We start from the raw sequence: 20,631 nt of genomic DNA, 5'->3' as shown, positions 1-20,631 counted from the left end.
CCTGGCTTCTCTGGGTTAGCAGATTACTGCACTGCTCTAAACTGATTATATTCTGCCACCAAATTGTCTGTTTGCCTGATGTTGACCCGTATTTTGAACTTCTGATTCCTTGGAGTTGGCTAAACTAAATAGTTTTGAGTAATTGTTCAATGTTGCTGTCGTAGCAAAATGTTCATTTAATTTGTAGCTGTTTCTACAGGAACTGCATTTATCAGCCCTTTTCATGCACAAAATTCAGCACATACTCCATATCTTTGAGTGACTTCTAGCTAGCATCTAAAGCAGAACATCCTTCCCAACTTACGGTTTTTCAGCCGATTTCATAGACACGCTCTATGAACATATGGTCTCCTTCTATTCCTGGCTCAGTGAACTTTCCTAGAAATTATGTTGGTGAGTTAGAGAGGCTTGCTTCACCTTAGCAATTTGTACTAGTTTGACCCTGTATGTGTTACACGTAATTCTATCTAATGCTTTGGGGTTTTAAAGGCCATTTTTTTTGACCGCATTGTGAGGCTCTGTCTTGAATTTCCAGGATCATCTTTTATCTAATAAATAAATAAGCAAAGGAAACAAACAAAGGAGAAAAACCCCAACAGACCTTCAACTAAAAAAGATGGCTTTATGGCTGGACTTTTATCAAATGTTACAAATAATAGCTCTGCTCATAAAGTACCTTTTTTTTAATAGGTCATCTGCTCCCATCTTCTGTAAATGACATTCCTGGTACTTTTGTGATAAATGGGGTGGGTGGTGGTGGGTGGTCGTATCTGCTTTTCAAAACTGGAGACAACCTGTCTTTATTTTGATTATGAACTTATTAAGTGGACAGTGATGATTCTGTACTAGTTTTAATTCTGGTTGGTTGGTTGGTTTGTTTTAAATCTGCCTCTTATTCCTCCTAGCTGAGCTGCTGTGGCATTCAGAGCTACACCAACTGGAGCACCAGCCCTTACTTCTTCAAACACGGCATCCCTACAAGCTGTTGCATGAACTCCAGTGACTGTAATACTCAGGATCTGCGCAACATGACCGTGGCTGCCACTAAAGTAAACCAGAAGGTACCAATAATGTTGTGCCAGAGGCAGTTGTTATGAAACCGTCCAGTACACCAGTGGAGTGTATGGCTGCTTACAATTGCATTTTGTTTCAAATGGTTGGTTGATAATGTGTGTATTGGGCTGGAGTGATGGTAAGGATGGGCTTTGCCCCCCGCTTGCTTTCAAATTCTTTGAGCTGGCCTTTCTCAAATGACCAGGTGCAGCAATGTTTCTGATGAGGAGGGGATTTGTTCCCCTTCCTCACAGCAGAGGTTGAGGTACGGCACTGCACACAGAGGCAGCGCTGGCCGGGCACAGGACCGCGAGCGGCACGTGCGCTCGAGTCCCCTTGAGGGCTAGGTCGGTCAGCACTTCTCTGCTCGCTTCTGCTGAATGCAGTGTGTTTTTATTGAGGACAAAGATGTAGCTAGGTGGAGGGAAGGACAGGTTTTACTTTTGCTTATGTTCAAACAGTAATTTCGGTGCCGGAGCCTAACTGTCATCCCAAACAGAGATGGACACAGGAGATGGACAACAAGCATTGTGGTTGGCTGGTACATTTACAATGACTCCTAAGATCTTTGAACATGTGCTGCTGCAAGCATAGCACAGCCTAAGTGACCCCTCCCCTGGGGTCACCTGAAGGTGCAGGTTGGGAAAACAGGAAGAAAAGGAATAATTGGTGAATAAAAATACAGAAAACACAAAGAAAGGGAGGAATAAAGAGAAAATAATGCAGCATATATAGCAGACACTGCACTGCAGAAATACAACTGAAGTTATTGCTTTAACTGCTAGTGCATCATCAATTCTTTCTTTCTCACTTGAGATTTGCAAGAGAGGCAACAGACAATTTGTTGGTAAAAGGAATATTATGACCAAATTATAAGTTGCAGCATAGCTTAGTCAGACTTAAGGATTATTTTCCTTTCTGGTTTTGTTTTCAGAGTTGAATTTAAAAAAAATAAATAAAAGTACTGAGAAGGTAACAGGGAAAATATGGAAATGCCTTTCTGTCTTCTGTTTCTGTCTTTTTCACCTCAGTCACCTGTGAATCAGGAGGTTGGAGTGGTGGCTGAGCACAGCCTGAAACATCTTTCTTTGAAAACCAGTCAAGGGGACAACATTTTCTAGCACGTGTTAAAAAAAAAAAAGATACTAGAGGATTATTTTCCCCTAAGCCTTTCTTTTCTGTAATAGTTTAATGAGAGCCACTTGTTGCAGACACATGTGGAACATTAGTGACATCCATCTGTTACGAAACTCACAGTTGCCACCAGCAAAGCAATCTTGCTAGGTTTCATGGGTAGGAAGAATGAGCCGCTCCATTCAGTTGCACTTTGTGAACTTGTAGTAACTTTCTGGTTTTGTAGAAGTGGAAAGAAGATGAGAGGCAGGATGGGGTGGATCTAGGGGATGTGCAGTATGGCCAGCATCCCCCACAAAGAGAGTGCCTCCTGGACAGCCCATCCTGAGCCCCTGCTTCTGCGCACCTTCCCAGCAGAAAATCTTCCTGGTGTGCCTGGTACTCCACCGGCAGGTCCCAGCTTTGCAGTTGGGGATGGCCATGCACTCTGAACCTTTCCTGGCTGCATAACTGAGCGGGTGCCATTTGCATTCCCACCACTGGTCTGATGTTTCCCCAAAGTGCCGGGCTTGCTCTGCATGCTCTGCCTGCACAGAGAAATCCCTGTCCACTTGCGAGTTCCTCTTGGCAAAGGATGCCTGCAAAATTGTAGGAAGCAGCTGAGGGATGAATGAGCTTGTGCTAGTCCAGGGCTAGTAACTCACTTCCAGCCGTGCTTGCTCCTAAGCGTCTCTCCTGCGAATGCACAACTTGCCCGACAGAAGAGGAATGCCGATTCCTCAGGAAGCAGTTGACTTAATTACTTGATTTAATTAGCTAGGGGAAGTTTGAATGTCCTGTGACATCTGAAAAATTGTGTCCCATTTTCTGAGATAGCCATTTGTAATCAAAGGTTATAAAGATTTCTGTTTAGCAGTTGTGAGATCTCGGAGTTGTCCCAAATGTTTGAGCAAGGTGGGATGTTTCTGAAAGGGGCATGAGAATAAAAAGAAAGCAGGAGGAAATGTTGTGTGGCCCTATGCTTTCACTTCAGATAGGAAGCAAACGTCATTGCGTCTGACCCAAGCCCCTTGCCCATCTTGGAAACAGGCACTTTGCTCTGTGTGTGTTGGAGAAAAAGGAAAATACATATTGCCTGTGTTGTGGAAGACCCTTGTTACCATTCCTGTAGATAAGTATATTTGGAATACATCTTTTTGGTGGATCTTGCAAAACTATCAGTAAGACAAGTTCTGGATGAGCTAATGAAATGACTAGCAGTTTATGAGGACTAATGATTAATTATCCAAAGAGGATTAAACTAGTGATCTAATTGCAGGACTAAAAGACAACATTCCTGGATTTGCTTTGCCAACTCTGCCACTAACTTGCTTAGTGACCTTGGGTAAATCATTTAGTCTCTGTCTGTTTCTTCATCTCAGATGGGACTAATACCTAACTTTAAGAGCTGTCATTAGGATTAGCTAATGAATGTTCATATAGTGCTTTTAATCTTCAGAGCTCATTACCAACAAATCTCAAGAGCTACTTCTCTCTAAAATCTTAGTAAAGGAACAGATGCAGGGACTGAAGCACGATCAGATACTTGCGAAATTGTCACTTCTGTCCTCTGAATCAGCACCCAGATGTGCGTACACAGCGCTTCATATACTTCTGTACTGTATTTGCAGCTCTTGGGTGCTTCTTGCACTCTCCGTGCACAGTAAGGACTGAGCAATTAAGCTGTATTTATGCAATGCACTTCAGGAAACAGATGATTGTGATTTGGGAAAACACAGTCTTCAAATGAGGAGAGCGATCAAAACTATCTCCCTTTCATGTTTTTTTAACGAGATCTTCTGTCTCCCTCAAATTACCATTGCTGTTAGATGTTGCATCTCTTGAAGGCTGTTGAACAGAACAGATTTCAGAAGAGCTGGGAGAACATTAAGCCATGTCAGACAGAATGTAAGCACTGCTTGAGAAATCTAATCTCATTTCATAACATGTAAGACACACACAACTATAGTTGCTTGATGTGTTAAATAAGCAAGCTTGAATCTGACATACTGTACACTGTTGTAAGACATAATTAAGGATTAATATGTACACTTAAACATTTCAGAACTGAATTACTGCTGTGCTGGTCCTCAGCTACTGTTAGGTTTACCACTTCATTACTCTCAGGATTAAATAAAATGGCTTCCAATATTATAAAAGAGGTTAAAGAAATGATACAATTTAGTTCATGAATGGCCTGTCTCTAACAAAGGACATCATCCTTTCCTTCTAGCTGTTCTTTTTTACAAGCATCTAATGCTCTGAAGTCATGTAAAGAGTTCCTAAAGTGTTTGCAGAAGTGAGGGGGGTGTGGATGGAGGGGGAGTGTGGAGACAATTCTCCCTTATGGGACAGGAGTCCAAACTGGGGAAGGGAATTCACTGTTATTTCTGTTTTTTCCAACTTCTGATAAAGTGGATAAAGTTATAACATTAAATAAAATGCCTTGGGACCGGCTTTACACTGAGTGGTGTTGGTCATTTGAGGAAGCATGGCAAAAGGGGCCAAGAGGTGGCTTTGGATTGTGTGGGCAGATAGGTTAGTAATGAAAGAAAAAATGGACATTATCCCTTTTTTATTCAAGTTTTGCATCACTTGTTTAGATTTATTTAGACACCACAAACTAGGGAAGCTAATTTCAAACACTTTTTTGAGGTGTAGAGTAGTTGAGGGGGGATACTTGGTGAAAATTGTCATACTGAGGGGGACATCTCAAAAAAGCCTATCTGAGAGAGGGGCTTTTTTGTGTGTGAAGTGTATGAATCTTCTGGCCCCAGTGTGAGCTGTGAATTGAGGCACAGGGAAGCAAGCAAGTCAGCTGATGGAGTCAGGGTCTGAGCTAGAGAGGGAAAATTGGATTTGGGGCACAGGACAGGGAATTTTATGTCCAAGAGCAAATGAACCAAGAAACTTCATACAAAAAAAAAACCCTGAAAACTTTGTTATACGGTTTAAAGTTATATACTACTCAGTACCTTGCGTGGTGTCCTTTGACAGGCAAAGGCAAGCAGAATGCCTCACTGGACACCTGAAGCATGCTTGTATTAAGTATCTGGAGTTTTAGGAGATCAGCACCATTTATTCATTTTTGACACCTGTATTGTATTATAGCATTACCTTATATTGCTACTGGTTTGGTTTCAGGTCAAAGCTATATTAATGTTTTTTAAAACAACGCGAACTGACTTTAGTAAGACCTATAAAAAAATCATGCAACATCGCCTTTAGCTTTTAAAAGTACTGAAATACATTTGTTTCTAAAAAGAACTGGTTTTGCCACCACTTTCCATCATTCACGCAGAATTGCTATTAAATAAAAAGGTGACATTGTCAGAAATTACAGCAAAAATATTGTCTAGCCCAAGACCATTTTAAATGAGAAATTTGTATGTATGCATTTGTGGCAGGGAAGGTCGATACAAGGAATGATTATGTTTGTTTTCCAGGGCTGTTATGACTTGGTGACCAGTTTTATGGAGACAAATATGGGAATCATAGCTGGAGTGGCTTTTGGGATTGCGTTCTCACAGGTAAGTGCATAAACGCTTCCCTTCCCCCCTTTATTCCCCCTCTCTCTTTCTTTACCAGGACTTCAAGGAAGGAAGGATTATGGAAAGGGACTGAACTCAGCACGCTCATTAGTCCTGAGGTCATCTGTTCATTGATTTTCTTTTTTTCAACTTAAATGAAGTTTCTCCTTGGGAATATCAGTTACGGTTGAGCTAATGACTAGCTCAAGCAAAACAACTTGTCCCTCCACTGGGTCAAATAGAGGTTAACCCAATAAAACATTGGCTTAAATGGAGCATAAACAGCTAAGAAGACAAATAGCTTATCCATTGTTTGGATAGGCTTCTATCTTCTAAGCACTCTTATTTTATCTTAAAGGAGTCTAGAATTCAAATAAGAGTGTACCTGCAGGCCTCCCCATCCTGGACCTGGAGCCTGGAGGGGGCACCTGGTTTTGGTGACCAATTTTATTTCCTTTTTTTCCCTTTTAGCGCTGAACACTGAGCAGAGATCTGCCAAAATCAGATTATTAAACCAGCTCCTTGCCTGCACCAAAAGGCATTTGGCATGGGAGGGACAAGAGGAGAGCTAAGAAGGTGTTTGCTGCTCGGTGATATTCAAACTACCTTTACCTAGACAGGAGTTGGGGAAACTAAAGGTCTGGTCAGAATCTTCTGATCAAGAAGGGGCAGGAAAACACCTGCATCTTTCAACAAGGTGCTCCTTTATACTAGTCACTTCGTGTGGGATGGCAAGGACTCTCCTGGAAACATGCAAAAATGAGAGGGAAACACAGGCAATGCAGAAGTGCTTGCAGAATGGATCAGGAAAAATGCACAGCGACGTGTATGATGCCTGAACCACTTCTACCTGAGAGGCAATCTCCCTTCTCTCTGCAGAGAGTACATCGTACAACTGCAGATGTCGTATTCTAAAATGATCATGCAACTTTAATTTGCTTCATTCACGCAATATTAAAAATCTGGGTCCTGAGGCAACACTGAAAATAGGAATATATCTGTTGAATGACTTATGTTTATCCAGTGGCTGGAAAAAATGAAGTGCTAGGAAAAACTATTTGACTTCTTAAAACTCATTAATTCAGTTAGCAAGCTGTAGGTTTACACTGTGCTGCACTGGAAACAAGTGACTTGCCAGTGTTGTTGCCAGTGATGGGCACGTGAGTTAATGGGAGGGCTGTTTACTGCTATAGGACTCTGAGCTCTTACTTCACTTTGGTTTCTAGACAGCCAGAAGGCTATAAAGCATCTTTTAAAATGCTTCATCTAAAACTATCCAAAAGAAAAATGGGATGAGTAGAATTTTACAATTCGTATGCTGCTGGGGCAAATGCCTCAGTCAGGACCGATGCTACCTGAAAGCCTTTAATCGGTGTGTCGTACCTATGACAGGCAAAGCGTCACCTTGTCTTGCCTGAAAGCTGTTTGCAGCTGGGAGGGAGACTGTAGGAAGAGTGCAGCTGGAATTGTTAGTATTTTGGCGCATGCCAGGATGTTTACTCTAGGTCATCAGTTGTTTGTGAGCTCAACACAGGAAGGCGTGCGGGCAGTGTGGTCCCTGCAAGGGGAGCCCTTTGGCGCAAGGCGAGATTAGCATGACAGGCTGCAGGCAGCACGGGGAGGGGGGAAGGCACTTTGCCGCTGCAGCTCCAGGTGAAAACCAAAGTATGTTTTGATGTGGCACTGATGGCAGTGTGCGCCCTGCTGCCAGCTGGGGATGTCGCTCCCCTGCATAAGCACAAGCCTCTGGCACTCCTAGTAGATACTCAGCTGCTTGGGGTGTTGGCGAATGTGTAAAAAGGAGAAGAGAGGGGATGCAGGGGAGAAAAATGCATCTCTCCTGGTGTGTGAAGAATAGAAGGCGGACAGTTATCATTTACTGCCTAATCTGTTTTGCTGGACCCAATTAGGGACGGTGTTTACAAATTGATTTCAGGTTAACAGTGGCTGGCAGTAATGCCAGGCAGTGCTCCAGCTGTAGGCGAGGTTTCGCTGTTCCTACTGAGAATAGGTTTAATCTAAATAAAAGACAAATTAGATCATGTTGCTCTTCTACAGTAAAGCATGCTCAAGGCCTTTCCTTCACATGATTTGTTAGATGTTGACTAGCATGGAGAATGTGCTGATTCCCACAAATGAGGAAAGTTGATGTAATGGCATTGCACATCTTAAAGGCCTGGCACAGACCTCCCAATCAGAGTCAGAGTTTTAAAAGAACTGCTGTGTTGCTGACATTGTCTGCACTGCTCCTCACATTTGAAATAATAATAATAATAAAATACAGTTTGATTGGTTTTGGAATCGGATGCCAATGCTGACTTCCAGCTGGAATAATTTCAGTTTAGCAGGTGCTCTTCAGAGCAGCAAAATGATCACTGTGTTGTGCCCAACAGAGAACGAAATTATGCAAGCAGCATAGATGATAAAGAGTTTTGCCTAGATAAAACTACAGCACAGGCATTGGCTTAAGGGGCACAAGAGGCAGGGTTTGGCGGGAGGAGTGTGTTATAGATTGTCATTGCAGTAGAGTCCCTGAGTAGGGGAGTCTCAGTGCAGTGTTAAGGCCAAATTATTCCTTTTGTACTGAGGGACTGGAAGCCAGGCGCTCTCCATGTGCTCAAAACCAGTTCCTGAGCACGCACGGTTCCCATCATTTGAAGATATGTTCTTGTACGGCTACAGTCCCTCTCTACAGTTCAGCATCCACCTGCCCTCTTTACTGTTAATGTTAATATGAGTAGCTCTGCCTGACTGTGGATGCAGTTCAGGTGCAGACATCATCCACCTTGTCTGCTCCAACTCCTGTCTGAGTGTAGGGAGGCTGAGGCTTGGCCCTAGCACAGGATTACACCTCAGTCACCCCTTGTACCAGGGTTAGGGAGTGGGATCCATATTGGCATCCAATATGTGACTTCCATCCAATATGTGACTTGAAATCTAAGACTAATTTTGTTGCTTCTAAATACTGATCACTGTGGATTCAGCATGGAGATAGGACCTGTGCTAAAGGCATAGCAGGGCACAGGAGGCTGACTCAGGTAAGCGATTTGTGACATGGAAAATTTGCTGCTTTCTAAAATAGAGGCAGGGAACCTGGATGATTGAAGATCTACATATTGAGAATGTGGCAAGGTAAATCATTCAACTAAACAATTATTCTTGATGGGATTAAAAAAAAACAGTTTTAGCTTCCCTGATCCACTGATGAATTCCCAGTTAGGTCAACACATATTTCTATTCATAGAGATTTTCTCAAAAAGTGAGACATGGTGAAGTTATTAAGACCCAAAATAAAATGGAAATTAAAATTGCACTTCAGTTTGTCTTCAGTACAACAAGATGTAATAAATATGTCATGCAGGACAGCTTCTAGTCAAGGTTAACTCCTGCAAAATAACTATATTAAAAAGGCAGTTATCATGTTTGTGGGATAACATTGCTAGGAAGTTGCTGTGGATGGATTTCAGCAGTCAGATCTGAGATGTGCATGAGATGACTGTTAGAAACCATGGAGAGATGAACAACACAGGCACTGCATTCTGCTCTCTGGAAGGAGCTTAGGCCAACAGGATGGTAGTAAAGAAGACAGACCTGAGGGATATGGGTTTCCCAGCGCTCTAAGCCAAATAATTTGTCAGCATTTTCAGGTTTCCTGCGGCAAGACCAGAGGTACCAAGACAAACTCTAATTTTTCTGTGTAATAGTTCAGAGGACCAAGATAATCTTAGAAAAAAGAGAAGAGGGAAAAGTGAGACAGAATACAAATGCAGAACCAAGTCTCAAAAAACTGGAACTATTTAAAAAAATAATAAGTGAATAAAAGTTGAGATGGCGCACTTGAGAGACAATGGGAGTGAAGGGAAATGAATGCAACTTGTAGCAGCTAGGGGATCCTTTTATGCCGACACCTCTGTTTTTTCAAAGGAGCTGCAGGGACCTGCTGCACAATAGGATAAGGGGATTCCTCCTGTCTGAAGAGCAGAGGTTGCAAGTGATCAAGCAAATGCAGTGAGCAGGGTGGGGAGGGGGGGTTGGAGAGGGCTTATTTGTGGTTCGCAGACTGGGAGCCTCTAACCTGATTTAAATGCAGAGGACTGTAGCTATGACTGTAATGAAAGAGCACCGTGAGAAAAATTCAGCAACTTAATACAGTTATTGCCTCTTCTTGGCTACAGGAGGGACAGTACTCTTGTGGTTAAATGTGGAAGTCTACACACCTTGGAAAATACGTATTTTTATATGTGTTCAAAGTACTTCTAAGATATTTATTATAGCTCTGCTATGTCCTGGTAATAGCTAGAAATGCTGTGTATGCAATGATTCGATATGCATGCCATTGCTTGGTCAGAGCCAAGAAGTGATAAGTGGGCCAAAGATCACCAAGATACATTCACGTGTAACCTGCCATTTGTCTTACGAGTGACTTGAACAAATCAAAACATTGTCACATGCCTGCAAATGCTGCAAAGCTTAGACACACTATTATTAGAGTTACAGCCCATGTAAAACAGAAGAGCCCCTAATTAAAGGTAGCTGGGGAGGTCTGCCACAGTTGAAAGGGGAAAGGAAAGCCCATGGCTTCTTATTTGTACGGGCTGCAGCATCTTTCCGCTTGTAAACCTGATACGAGCAGCAGATTGTGGCCCGGAACAACAATGGCCATAATCTGGTTGCTCGTGATGGGAAATAATAGGTACCTTGTGGCACAGGCATTTAAAAAAAAAAAAGTAAATGTGAGTGTACATATGTTGTTGGCCACTGTAGGATGAGGGAGGAACTGATCTGGGTCTGGGATGGAATTTGCTCAGTGCAAATAAATAGGATGAAATACGCTGTGAAGTTCACCTTAATGAAAAATGCAGGAAGGCAGAGGAGTAACCTCTGAGACCAGCTGAGGAAGGTGAGAGAAGGCTGAAAGGTACCACAAACACAGAAAAGGGATAGCAAGGCGGGTGGGACAGGGCCACCCAGAGGCACTTACTCTATTCTACCTGTCAGAGCACAGAGAAATACATACCAGGGGTGCGCTATGGCAAATCTCACTCTCCAAAACTGAACTGAGCTAAAGAAACATCACACGAGTAAGCAGTGGGAGTATTAAAGACTCTCTAGTAAACCCGCAGAATGTGGTGGGTTTTCAGCAACACTTTCCAAATGGCCAAATGGATAAAATCATCCTCCTGGTGACTGGAATATTTAAGCATGGAAATCCAAAGCCCAGCCAGAATACGCTGGCATCCTTATCGTCACCAGTCCTTGGACTCCAGGGCGAGTGCGTGAGCACTCCAGCTATGAAATAAGCTTCCTGCTGGAACACCTGTCTAGAGAAGTTTAGTAGAAAAAGCAACCAGATGGCTAAAATGTCTTCTTGGTATCAAGTGAGATTTTCAAAAGCTGAGGAGGGTTTTCAGCACCCACATCTCTTTTGACGACTGTGAAAATACAGCCCCCCCCCAAAACCTAGTAGCTTAGGTTTTTATGGGAGGTTGGTCAGGAAGTGTTATTTGTGCCCCACATCTAGTTATAACCAAGGCAGTGTCATCCTTGGTATTAGGTGCCACTATCGGGGGTTGCATGCGGGGGACGGTGGGGATTCACACTGCTTTTAAAGATGACTCCAAGTCCTTTTGAGATGCCCAGAGCAGTCCTGGTGGACACTGAAACAGGAGAGGGAGGGGGAGCGGCAAATTTCTGGCAAATGAAGTGTGTCCTGACCAGAAACATGACATCTTAGGGGCAGAAAACAGTTTATCTGGATTTGAGATACCCTGGTTTGGTCTTGCTCTGGGCTGATGCCAGCCCAAATGAAGCATTTGGCTGGTAGAGAAGGTGTATATTTTTATGATGATCGCATTAACAGGGAGCACTGACGGTCTAGGGGAAAGGCCACGCAATCCCAGGCGTGAAATAGAAGAAGGAGCCAGTTTGGACAAGCAGCCAGCCAGGCGTTACCTACCCGTGCTCTGCAGCATCTGAGGGAGCTCCGCTGCTGCCAGAAGGTTGTGATCCCCCTCCTTAAGCACCGCTCCTTTGCGATGCGCTCTGCCCGCAGCAGAAGGAGACCGGGCAGAGCTGGTGCCCCGCGGGCACGGGCAAGCCAGCCGGAGCAGCTCTGACACCCCTTGCTTGGAGCCAGGTCCAGGGAAGGCTGGTCCATCTGCAGAGACGGCCCTCTCGCCTCACCCCGGGAGCCAGGGATGAACTGCAGCAATCTGGATATGCTCACGAGTTAATTAATTGACCAATCCAAATGAGAAAAGCGAGGTTGAATTATTTATAGTATAGTAACGCTGTTGGCATATGCAGGAAATGCTAACAAACTGCGATAGGCAAAACGTTGAAATGACTGAGTGCTTATTGACGAGTGGAAGCCAGGGATCTGTTTTCAATAATCTCAGTGACAGCCAAGGGAACAGTGAAAGACTTTCCTTTTATTTATTTCCAGATTTATAACGCTCATTTCTCCGGTGCTGCATCATTTGTAAAGAAAGCATAACCACTCTGGGGCATTAGGAAGCTTTTCCCCAGCACACTGTTAACAAAGTTAAGGGGGCCGCCAGCTCTCCGTGGAGCTTGCAAGTGAACCGCAGCCAGCAGCGAGCCGATCCCCCTGCCAGTTTACCCATCCATGTCTGACTTGGCCAAGCAATGACAACGGGTTTGAAAAGTAGTAAAAAGGCGTGCTGTCTACCAAATAAGTACACTCTGATAACAATCAAGAGGAAGATCTGGCAAAGAAAGATGGGAGGTTTTAATGCTGTTTTTCTGGTTAGAGTGGTCCTTAAAATAGGGCATAAATATGTTTTGCGTAATAACTCCAGAACATGAAATCTCTGCTTACCATGGCCTCTCCTTTGCTCTGCGTTCATTTAATTTAACTTAAGTTCTATTCTACTTCTGTTCTTGTCCGGAACAGTTGATCGGGATGCTGCTGGCATGCTGTCTGTCCCGGTTTATTACTGCTAACCAGTACGAGATGGTGTAACAAGGTGAGCTTTCCCCACCTTCTCTGCGGTATGCTGTATACACCCCGGTATATTGTTGTGGCTGTGCTGCTTCTGCTGAAGATAGCAGGCAAGTTTTAGATACTCAGCATGTTCATTGAGAATTAAGTCTTCCCACGGGATTTTTTGCTTTGGGATTTTCATCCCAATATTCTGTCCAGTTGAGGAAAAAACAAGGGGGAAACATGCTATTGAATATTTTGTCATTTCGGCTTTCTTCTTGAAAAGGGAGGGCAAAATATCCATCGTGAACGCTGTTAGCAACCAAAGCAACCCACTTCTTTTCTTTTTATCCCCCCCAACCCAGTCTTTCAGAGGAGTGCGAAGTCCAGAGCCTGTCTCAAGATCAGGAGCTGCAGAATTGGAGAAAGACTGAAACGAATGTTATAGCACACACTGTCTCTCGCACGCACGCACGCACACCCACACCCCCACAAGCAAGCACGTGCGCGCGCACACTCGCACCCCACCTCCCGAACTCTGTCCCATGCGTAGTGTACCATTCTGTGAAGTACCGCGGTGCCACCGAGAGCGGCCGGGTCCCCTCGGCCTCCGGACCCCAACCCCATCCCCGCGGCTCGGCGTAGGACGGCACCGTATGTATGTTCTTGGTCACACAGTAGTTGCATCGTAAGTTAACAAAGGTAATTCATTAACAGCATTGAACGGGCTGTGCATGTAGTGACTGGAGGGCGCAATTAGCCTTTCACCATGGTTAATAAGTGTTGCACACATTCATATAAACCGGTATATGAAATATATATTCTTTTGGTTTTATCTTAATTTCTTGTTTTGTTTATCGCTTTACTAAGGTTTTCATCCTTTCCCCCTTCCCTGCGCCTGCCCCCCTTCCCCAAAAACAAAGGAATCAGTAACATAACATAAAGATACTTGAAAATTATGTTAAAATATTGTGCTTGAAGGGAACCGTTATTCCTGATGTTCTTCTACATCTTTGATTCTTACTCAGTGTTGTATGCCTAGTGCGTATCCCGGTAGGCTTTGTCTAGTGCATTTTGCCTCTGAACCTGATCCTGTGTAATACTGTTACTAAGCTGTGTTGTTGCTTACTGTGAAGGCAGGAATTTTTGCTTCCTTTATTTTTATTAGGTAGTTATGAACTAATTGAACTGTGCTGTACTGCGGCCTTCATACTTTTTCCCTGTTCTTTCTTTTTCTTTCTTTTTGCATTGAGGTTGCAGCCACCAAATACACTGTTGAATCAAATAGAAATAAACACACACACACACACACACACACACACACAAAATCACAAAAAAACAGGCATATGAAATATTTTTGGGGGAAAGCAAAAGTTTAAAACCTTTTTAAAAAAAATAGGACTTTTTAATAATGCCTCTGTCTAGCATGCCAACGAGAATGCATTGATATTGTGAGTATTTGTGATATACGTATTAATAAATGGAACCATTACGGATTTCTAGCTGCTTCCTTTTCATTCTTTAGTCATAACAAAACTCTTTCGAGGGGGGAAGTGAACATGAAACACAAGTGCACAGCTTGGAGTGACGTGTCTTTATGCATATTTTAACAACTAACTCGCTTGTGACCAAAAAAACATTACTGCCCTGGAAAAAAAGGGAATGAGCTGGAATTATTTCAAAACTCCTAGAAAAACCTTCCACAGCTGGCTTCACCATGTGACAAATGCATACCTTCTGCTTTGCAGTTTCTCTTCTTGTGACTGATATGATCTGCAGCGTTTAATTACCCTGTAGCACCGTGTGGGCTTCTGGCATTAAGCAGTTCTCTCTGATTTTGGTGAGGGTGGGGAGAAGAGGGATTTGGGGTTGGGGGTGGGTAATAGCCGTCTTTGCTGTGTTCGTGGAAAGGCAGGCACTTATGCTTTTCTCATTTGAATACATGAGGTGTTGAAGGTCTGGTGGAAAGTCCATGAAAGTTTAAACCTGGAAGTTTTGGACCGAGCCCTTACATTGGCAACACAGACAGAGAAGAAGACTTGAGGAGGGGAGCCCTGTAGCCTTCCGGCTGTGGAGGAGCTGCGTAGCGCCTGCGTCCACGCAGCCCGTACAGCTGCCAGAGTCCCAGCCCGTCCTCCGTCCGTCTGTCCATCCGTCAGTGCCACCCACCCGGTTACCACGACCCTCCGCCTGGGGAGGGCTGCCCTGCGTGGTGCCTCCAGCCTCAGCTCCCGATGAACCTTCGAGTGGTGCTGGCGCGGTCGGTGCGCTCGCACAACTAAAAGGGCTTGCAGCCACTCGGGCAAAACCTGTCGGCATATGCTGAGGCAGCGTGTCTTAAAAACCCCGGCGGCATCTTTGGCTTTATTCAGAGAGCGCTTCCAGAGCAGGGAGGGGTGGGACACTGGTTGCTTTGCCGGGAGGATGGGAAATCAGTCCTCCGTGTTGGTCTTGAAACATAGGTAATGGTTTTTATAGATTTGATCCACTGCCAAATCAAAAAGCTGCAATTTGCTGCTCAGTCTCTGCTTCTGTATTTGATTACAGCTCAGAGCTTCACATTTGGCTTCTGTCACAATTTGCATTTTGCAGCCTGGCTCTAAAATGCACAACCCCACCATATGTGGTCTTCAGCAGGTTGTGTTCCTGTGGTGCCCAGCAGCCAAAGCTCTAGCTGTGCTGAGAGCCGGGCACGCTGTTACGCACTTCCATAGGCCTGCTTTGTTCCATGAAAAACACAAGCAACTTATATTTTCTTCATCATTTAGTTTTCCCTGTTATAAGTTCTTGGTAATGGGGACAAAAAGGTTTAGTATATTTGTGCGAGAGGGGCATTAAGGCATTGGGGGTCTGAAGTGTATTTTGTGGCAGGATGCTGTTAGGGCTGGGGACGCATCGACTTCCAGTTGAAGACCTGTTTTCCCAAGGTCTTCTGTATCTGCGATGTTCCCCTACCACTGTAAATGAATAGCACATAGTGAAGTTTGTAGCACTTGTCCCATGGAAGTGTGGAAGTAATTTTACTGATTTTTTTCCCTACCAAGCAAATGACTTTACCTCGGAGCAAGTAAAGCACTCACAAAGGCGAGTCATCCATCTCCTTCCCCTTCCCCCGTCTTCCCCACCCATAGCCTGTCCTTGGGGTTCAAAACTAATTTGAAATAGAGATTTGTAAATGAGAGAGGAGGAAGCAGGTCCGCAAATTTAAATCTGCTCTCAATAAAGCATCTACTGCGAGGGAGCGGGACATCTTTAAATGTGGAGAATGCCAATACAGGTCCTGCATAAATGCTGGTCAGTTTGCGTGTACTCTGCTGGGGACAAAGCCGCTTGGCGCGGGTCACAGCACTCACATTTGCAGTCCCTTCTGAGGGCTTAAAAAAAGTCACAGCCACTCGCTCGGTTGCTGGGGCTACACGACGCTGGAGCAATGCCCTTCTCCCGCAGGCGCAGGAAGTTTGCGGGGGGATGTTTTTCCACACCAGAAGGAACTGGCTACCACAAGCCGCCCCAGTTTTCCTCGCCTGTTCATCCCTGGGCAGGTCTCCCCTGCCCCACGGAGGGGAGGGAGGGGGGCGAGGCTGACACCTCCTCCCTCAGGAGCCACCAGCGACCTTCCGGAGTGGAAAAGCACCAGCCTTTTCTCAGTTTTCTTTCCTTTTTTTCCTCCCCCCCCCCGAAAGAAAGAGTTGTTTGTGCCAAAAGCTGATTCTTTTGAAGACGCTGATGTTGGATGACAGGTCAGCAGGCCCCCAAACTGCTCCAGCTTGCCCGTCCCCATTCAGGAAAGCATGTGCTCAGCTTTAAGGCATAAGTGGTGAATTAAGTCCATTCAGCAAAGCCCTTCAGTGCGTGCTCAATTGTTTCCCTCAGCCCAGCAGCACTCCTGCTTGTATGGGGTAGGTGTGTTAATTGGGCTCTCGACAGCTTCTGTGGAGAGGATCAGGCTGGTGAAGGACCCTCCAAGGGCTTCCCCGGCAAAATCCCCCTGGCTCGGGCTGGGGCCACGCAGCAGCTCCGGCAGGGAGGGTTGTGCTAGCTGGCACTGTGGCATCCCCTGCCCTGGGCACAGCATCCCCGCGCTCCCGTTCCTCCCTCCTGGAGGGTGAAACAAGGCAGTGGAAAGGAAACAAAGCTGGAGCTGCCGAGTATGGGTTAATGTCAGCCGGGCGCAGATGAGCGGGATTTTCCCTCCAGAGGTGAAGCTACCACAGGGTACCAGGTACCTCTGCTGCGCTGGGCAGGCTCCGGCTGCCTGATCCCCCCCAGCAAATTCTGTTCACTGCAGTCACTGGACCCAAGCTGGGCAAAAGAAGGCTGGGCAGGTTTGGGAGTCAAAGCGGGTGATGGATGAGTCCCAGGAGGGGTGGGAGGAAAAGGGCATGGCTGGGGAACAAGGAGAGTGGGAGATGGAGCGGGACATGGGAGGAGGAAGAAGGGGCATTGATAGCACCTGGTTTTGGTCCCGGTGAGCTACTAGCTTGGTTTGGCTGCGAGGTGCACCAGTGGCCTTAGCCGGCACGTGTATCCCGTCCGGAGCTGCCTCCCAGGACTTGCTTCTGCTGAGGAGGACAGCCCCGAGCACTGCCAAGAGGACAACATGTTGCTGTGAAGGTGATTTCTCACGGCAGCGTCAAACTGCGGCTCTGGGAGCAGGCGGCCGTGCTGGAGGGCCTTGCTGGCTGCCGCCGGCCGTGGGCGCGCATCGCTGCGGGGGAGACCGCCTTTGCAGGACTGCTTGTAGGGTTCCAGCCTGTTGCTCCTCGGAGGACCCAGTCCAAGGGGCTAAAATGATTTTGCCTTCTGTGGCTCTTCCCCTTGACTTTAGTGCCTCATTGCTGTTTAAGATAATTTTAAGATTAGCAAATTAATTTGCTGCCAGCCAAGCGCCATACATAAAATACCTGGCATCCCACTGGAGGGGCAGGATTGATCGGGATGTCAGACTTCTGCCAGGGCTGAGTAAGGCCTGCTTTGGTATGAACCCGTATAATAAAACTAGAAATCTTCACGATTCAACATACAAATGACACTTCTGCTTTTTTGTAAGTAAAAGGGTTCTCCCCCTCCCCCCTCCCCCCCCCCCCCCCCAAATGTTTAAAATCTGGCCAACTTTCTGCAAGCTGCTTTTACCAGCTTGGCCTAATTTTGAAGAAAAAACACCGTTGCGTTTGCCTTTTGCTTGTCATTGCACTTGTTCCTGTTGCAGCCAGGAAACGTTTTATTCAAAGGGCGTTTCATTTTTGTCTGGCGTGACCGGAGATATTCGGTATGTGCAAGCTCATTAAAAGCAAGCCGTGCTGAGGCAGCAGCTCCTCAAGCTCTGGAGTCTGTTCTTCTCCGTGGTAACTGCAGTGTGGCTATTTTTGGTCTCTGCTGAATCTATCTATAGGTGACCCTGAGTACTTATGTTAGATTGTAATCAATAACTGGTGTGTGTATATACACACACACACATATATAACATCCCTGGTGCGCTACACAACAGTGTAACTCCTAATGTGACGCACATTCGCAATGTAACTACTAAATCACCAGAATGTTATTTTTTTATTCACATACTCATCTAACGCAGTGTCTTGGCCAAGACTTTCAGAAGCAGTAGATTTCGGGCAACCCCCTGGAAGTATTTCCAAAAATGCTCTAGCTTTCAGAAAGTGCCGAGCGACCTACTTTTGGGGAATTCAGCCCTTTCAAAACCTCTCAGGGCATTCAGAAGTGAAAAGTCGTTTTTGAAAGCCCTGTCTGTTCTTAAAATGGAGATTATTCATCCAAGTAAAAAAACATTAATATTTTTTAAATTGCAATTATTTATATTTTTTAAATTGCAATTATTTCCAGAGGGGAAGCAAGGACAGCTTTCTGGCTTGCATGGAAGCCATGGTTTGTGTGCTTTATCTTCTTGAGTAGAGAATCAGAAAATATGATGTGAGAGAAGGCTGATGCCCAGTAAGAGAACTGCTGGGGTGGGATAGGGGGAGAAAGCAGAGAAGAAAATATATAAACTTCTTTTTTTCAGTCAAAAGGGCTTGAAATGGGAAGCATTTCAACCTGATGACGTGTCCAACACGGCGGTGCAGCAATCTCCAGCCCCATGCTGAGCAGGCTCAGTAGCTCAGGCCTGCAGCAGCGGAGTCTGCAGTATGGTCCAGAGGGGACTGTTGCCTGCCAGGACACCTCTTATGTCCTCCTGATGGTGAGAGCAGCCTTTTGTGGGAGTCTGCAGGCGTCAGACTGCTAGAAACTACCGTGGTGCACATGCAGTGAAATTCACGGCCAGCGTCAATCCATGGCACTACCGGAGCCTTTGCAGGAGCAGTTTGACGCTGGCAGTTTCCTACTCTGGCTCCCACGGGCTTACTGTGCTTCTGTGGGATGTACCTTTAATGTCGTGTTTGTAAGTTATTGCTTGCTCCAAAGAACTGGTTCGTGCTTATGTTGATTATTTGCTATCTTCAGCCTGGTAGTTATTTGTAACTAAAAGCAAACAAAAAATTGCCCATCCTGGAGTTCAGTGTGACCCAAATGTCAGATGAACGAGTCCTTCTCCCACGTATAGGAACTGGTACATTGAGCCTGTGGGTTATTGCTGTGTGCTACTCCATTTACCTTCATGAAATCCTGGTACTTGCAGGGCCAGTGACTGCCTCCTCCCTGCAGGCAAGGTGGAATTCAGCCCTGCTAGGAACCAGGTCAAGCCCTGTGCACTCCCTCTGCCACGCCGACACCGACAGCCTGCCAAAATCAATGCCATGCCTTCGGGGAGTATGGAAAACAGGTCTCCGCCTGCTGCGTGGAAGCATGAGGCAGCGTAAAGGTACGAGACTCAGAAAACCCTGGCCGGCACCACAGCAAGGTCGAGCACTGAACTGAGCGTAGACTGGCATAGTCCACTGGCCTTTGTAATGGTGGGGTTTCCTCCCAGTGCTTACCCAGATAACCTAGATGCTCCCTGCTTGTTTGAACTATGCATTTTAAGTGCTACAATGTGAAAGGGAAATCAAAAAGCCAATCAAAATCATCTCTATGAGACCCATTCAATAAAAAAGTTATTGGCAATTAGCACGTTTTTTTATAAAAAAGTAATTAGCCCTCCTGCCCTGAGAATTAATGAATGCTTTTCATTGCACCCCAAGGGGTAGTCAACCCAATAATGATCCACTTCAGATGAATGTTGTTCTAAAACAGCATTGTTTGACAACGCAGGCATCAGGACAGTCACAAACAGGAGGCAGACCTACTCTGGTGAACACTGGAGCTGGTTGCTTGAAAATGAAAGGCCATTAATAATTTGCTTGGATTAGTGCAATAGACTTGACTTCTTACTCATTAAGGAGATGAAGCAAAGCATTCAAACACACCAGTGCCTCATTTGTCCCTGGGTGCAAAGCTTAAGAAGCCAATGGAGATGCACAACTGCTGGCTACTACCTTTTGCTGAATATGTCCGTAGAGCTTGGCAGGGTTAAACATGACTTGGCTGCGTGGTTGTCTGGACGTGGCGATGTTACTGTCTGAGAGATGTTTGGAAGCCCAGTGGCAGAGGCTTGTGTGTCCCTGTTGTCTCCCCTTCACTGCTTAACCCATTGGCACCACAGGGAATGAGCACGAGGCGACAGCATCCCTTCCCCGTTGCTCCTATTCGATTGTTGGTGTTATCAGCGAGATACACGTTGGTACAGATGCAAAAATCACATTGACTTCTCAATTCAGTGGCTGTCCTGCTCTGACAGCTCATCTGCGGTCATCACTGCCGCCTGGTTCTCCTCAGGGTGGTAAGGCATGGCACAGGCAGGTGCTCCCTGTCAGAGGAAAGCCCTCAAAAAGTGAACAGATGAATGACAATTTCCCTTCCCCTGCCCTGGGAGCATCCTTGCCACTCCATGGGGCAGCACTCCCCTCCGACCCACATGTCCCATGTGGTCCTTGCTCAGCCTGGGTCTGGTGGGGAGCCAGGCTGCTGCTGCTGACCGGGGGGCTGCTGGCATAG

The 20,631-nt window shown here is 45.6% G+C and overlaps 1 protein-coding gene across 1 annotated transcript in view; it reads left to right on the top strand.

Moving 5' to 3' along the window:
- TSPAN7 (tetraspanin 7) overlaps positions 1-12,681 on the top strand; it is a 101,071-nt gene extending 88,390 nt beyond the window's left edge. Inside the window, exons 5-7 of the mRNA XM_075723366.1 lie at positions 906-1,061; positions 5,613-5,696; positions 12,613-12,681. Coding sequence (XP_075579481.1) covers positions 906-1,061; positions 5,613-5,696; positions 12,613-12,681 — 309 coding nt within the window. The remainder of the gene's footprint in view (positions 1-905; positions 1,062-5,612; positions 5,697-12,612) is intronic.
- The last annotated feature ends 7,950 nt before the right edge of the window (positions 12,682-20,631 follow it).

Source organism: Pelecanus crispus, chromosome 1, assembly GCF_030463565.1.
Source record: "Pelecanus crispus isolate bPelCri1 chromosome 1, bPelCri1.pri, whole genome shotgun sequence".
NCBI classification, from domain to species: Eukaryota; Metazoa; Chordata; class Aves; order Pelecaniformes; family Pelecanidae; genus Pelecanus; species Pelecanus crispus.
Note: the sequence above shows the minus strand (reverse complement) of the source record. Positions and strands in the feature narration are given on the sequence as shown.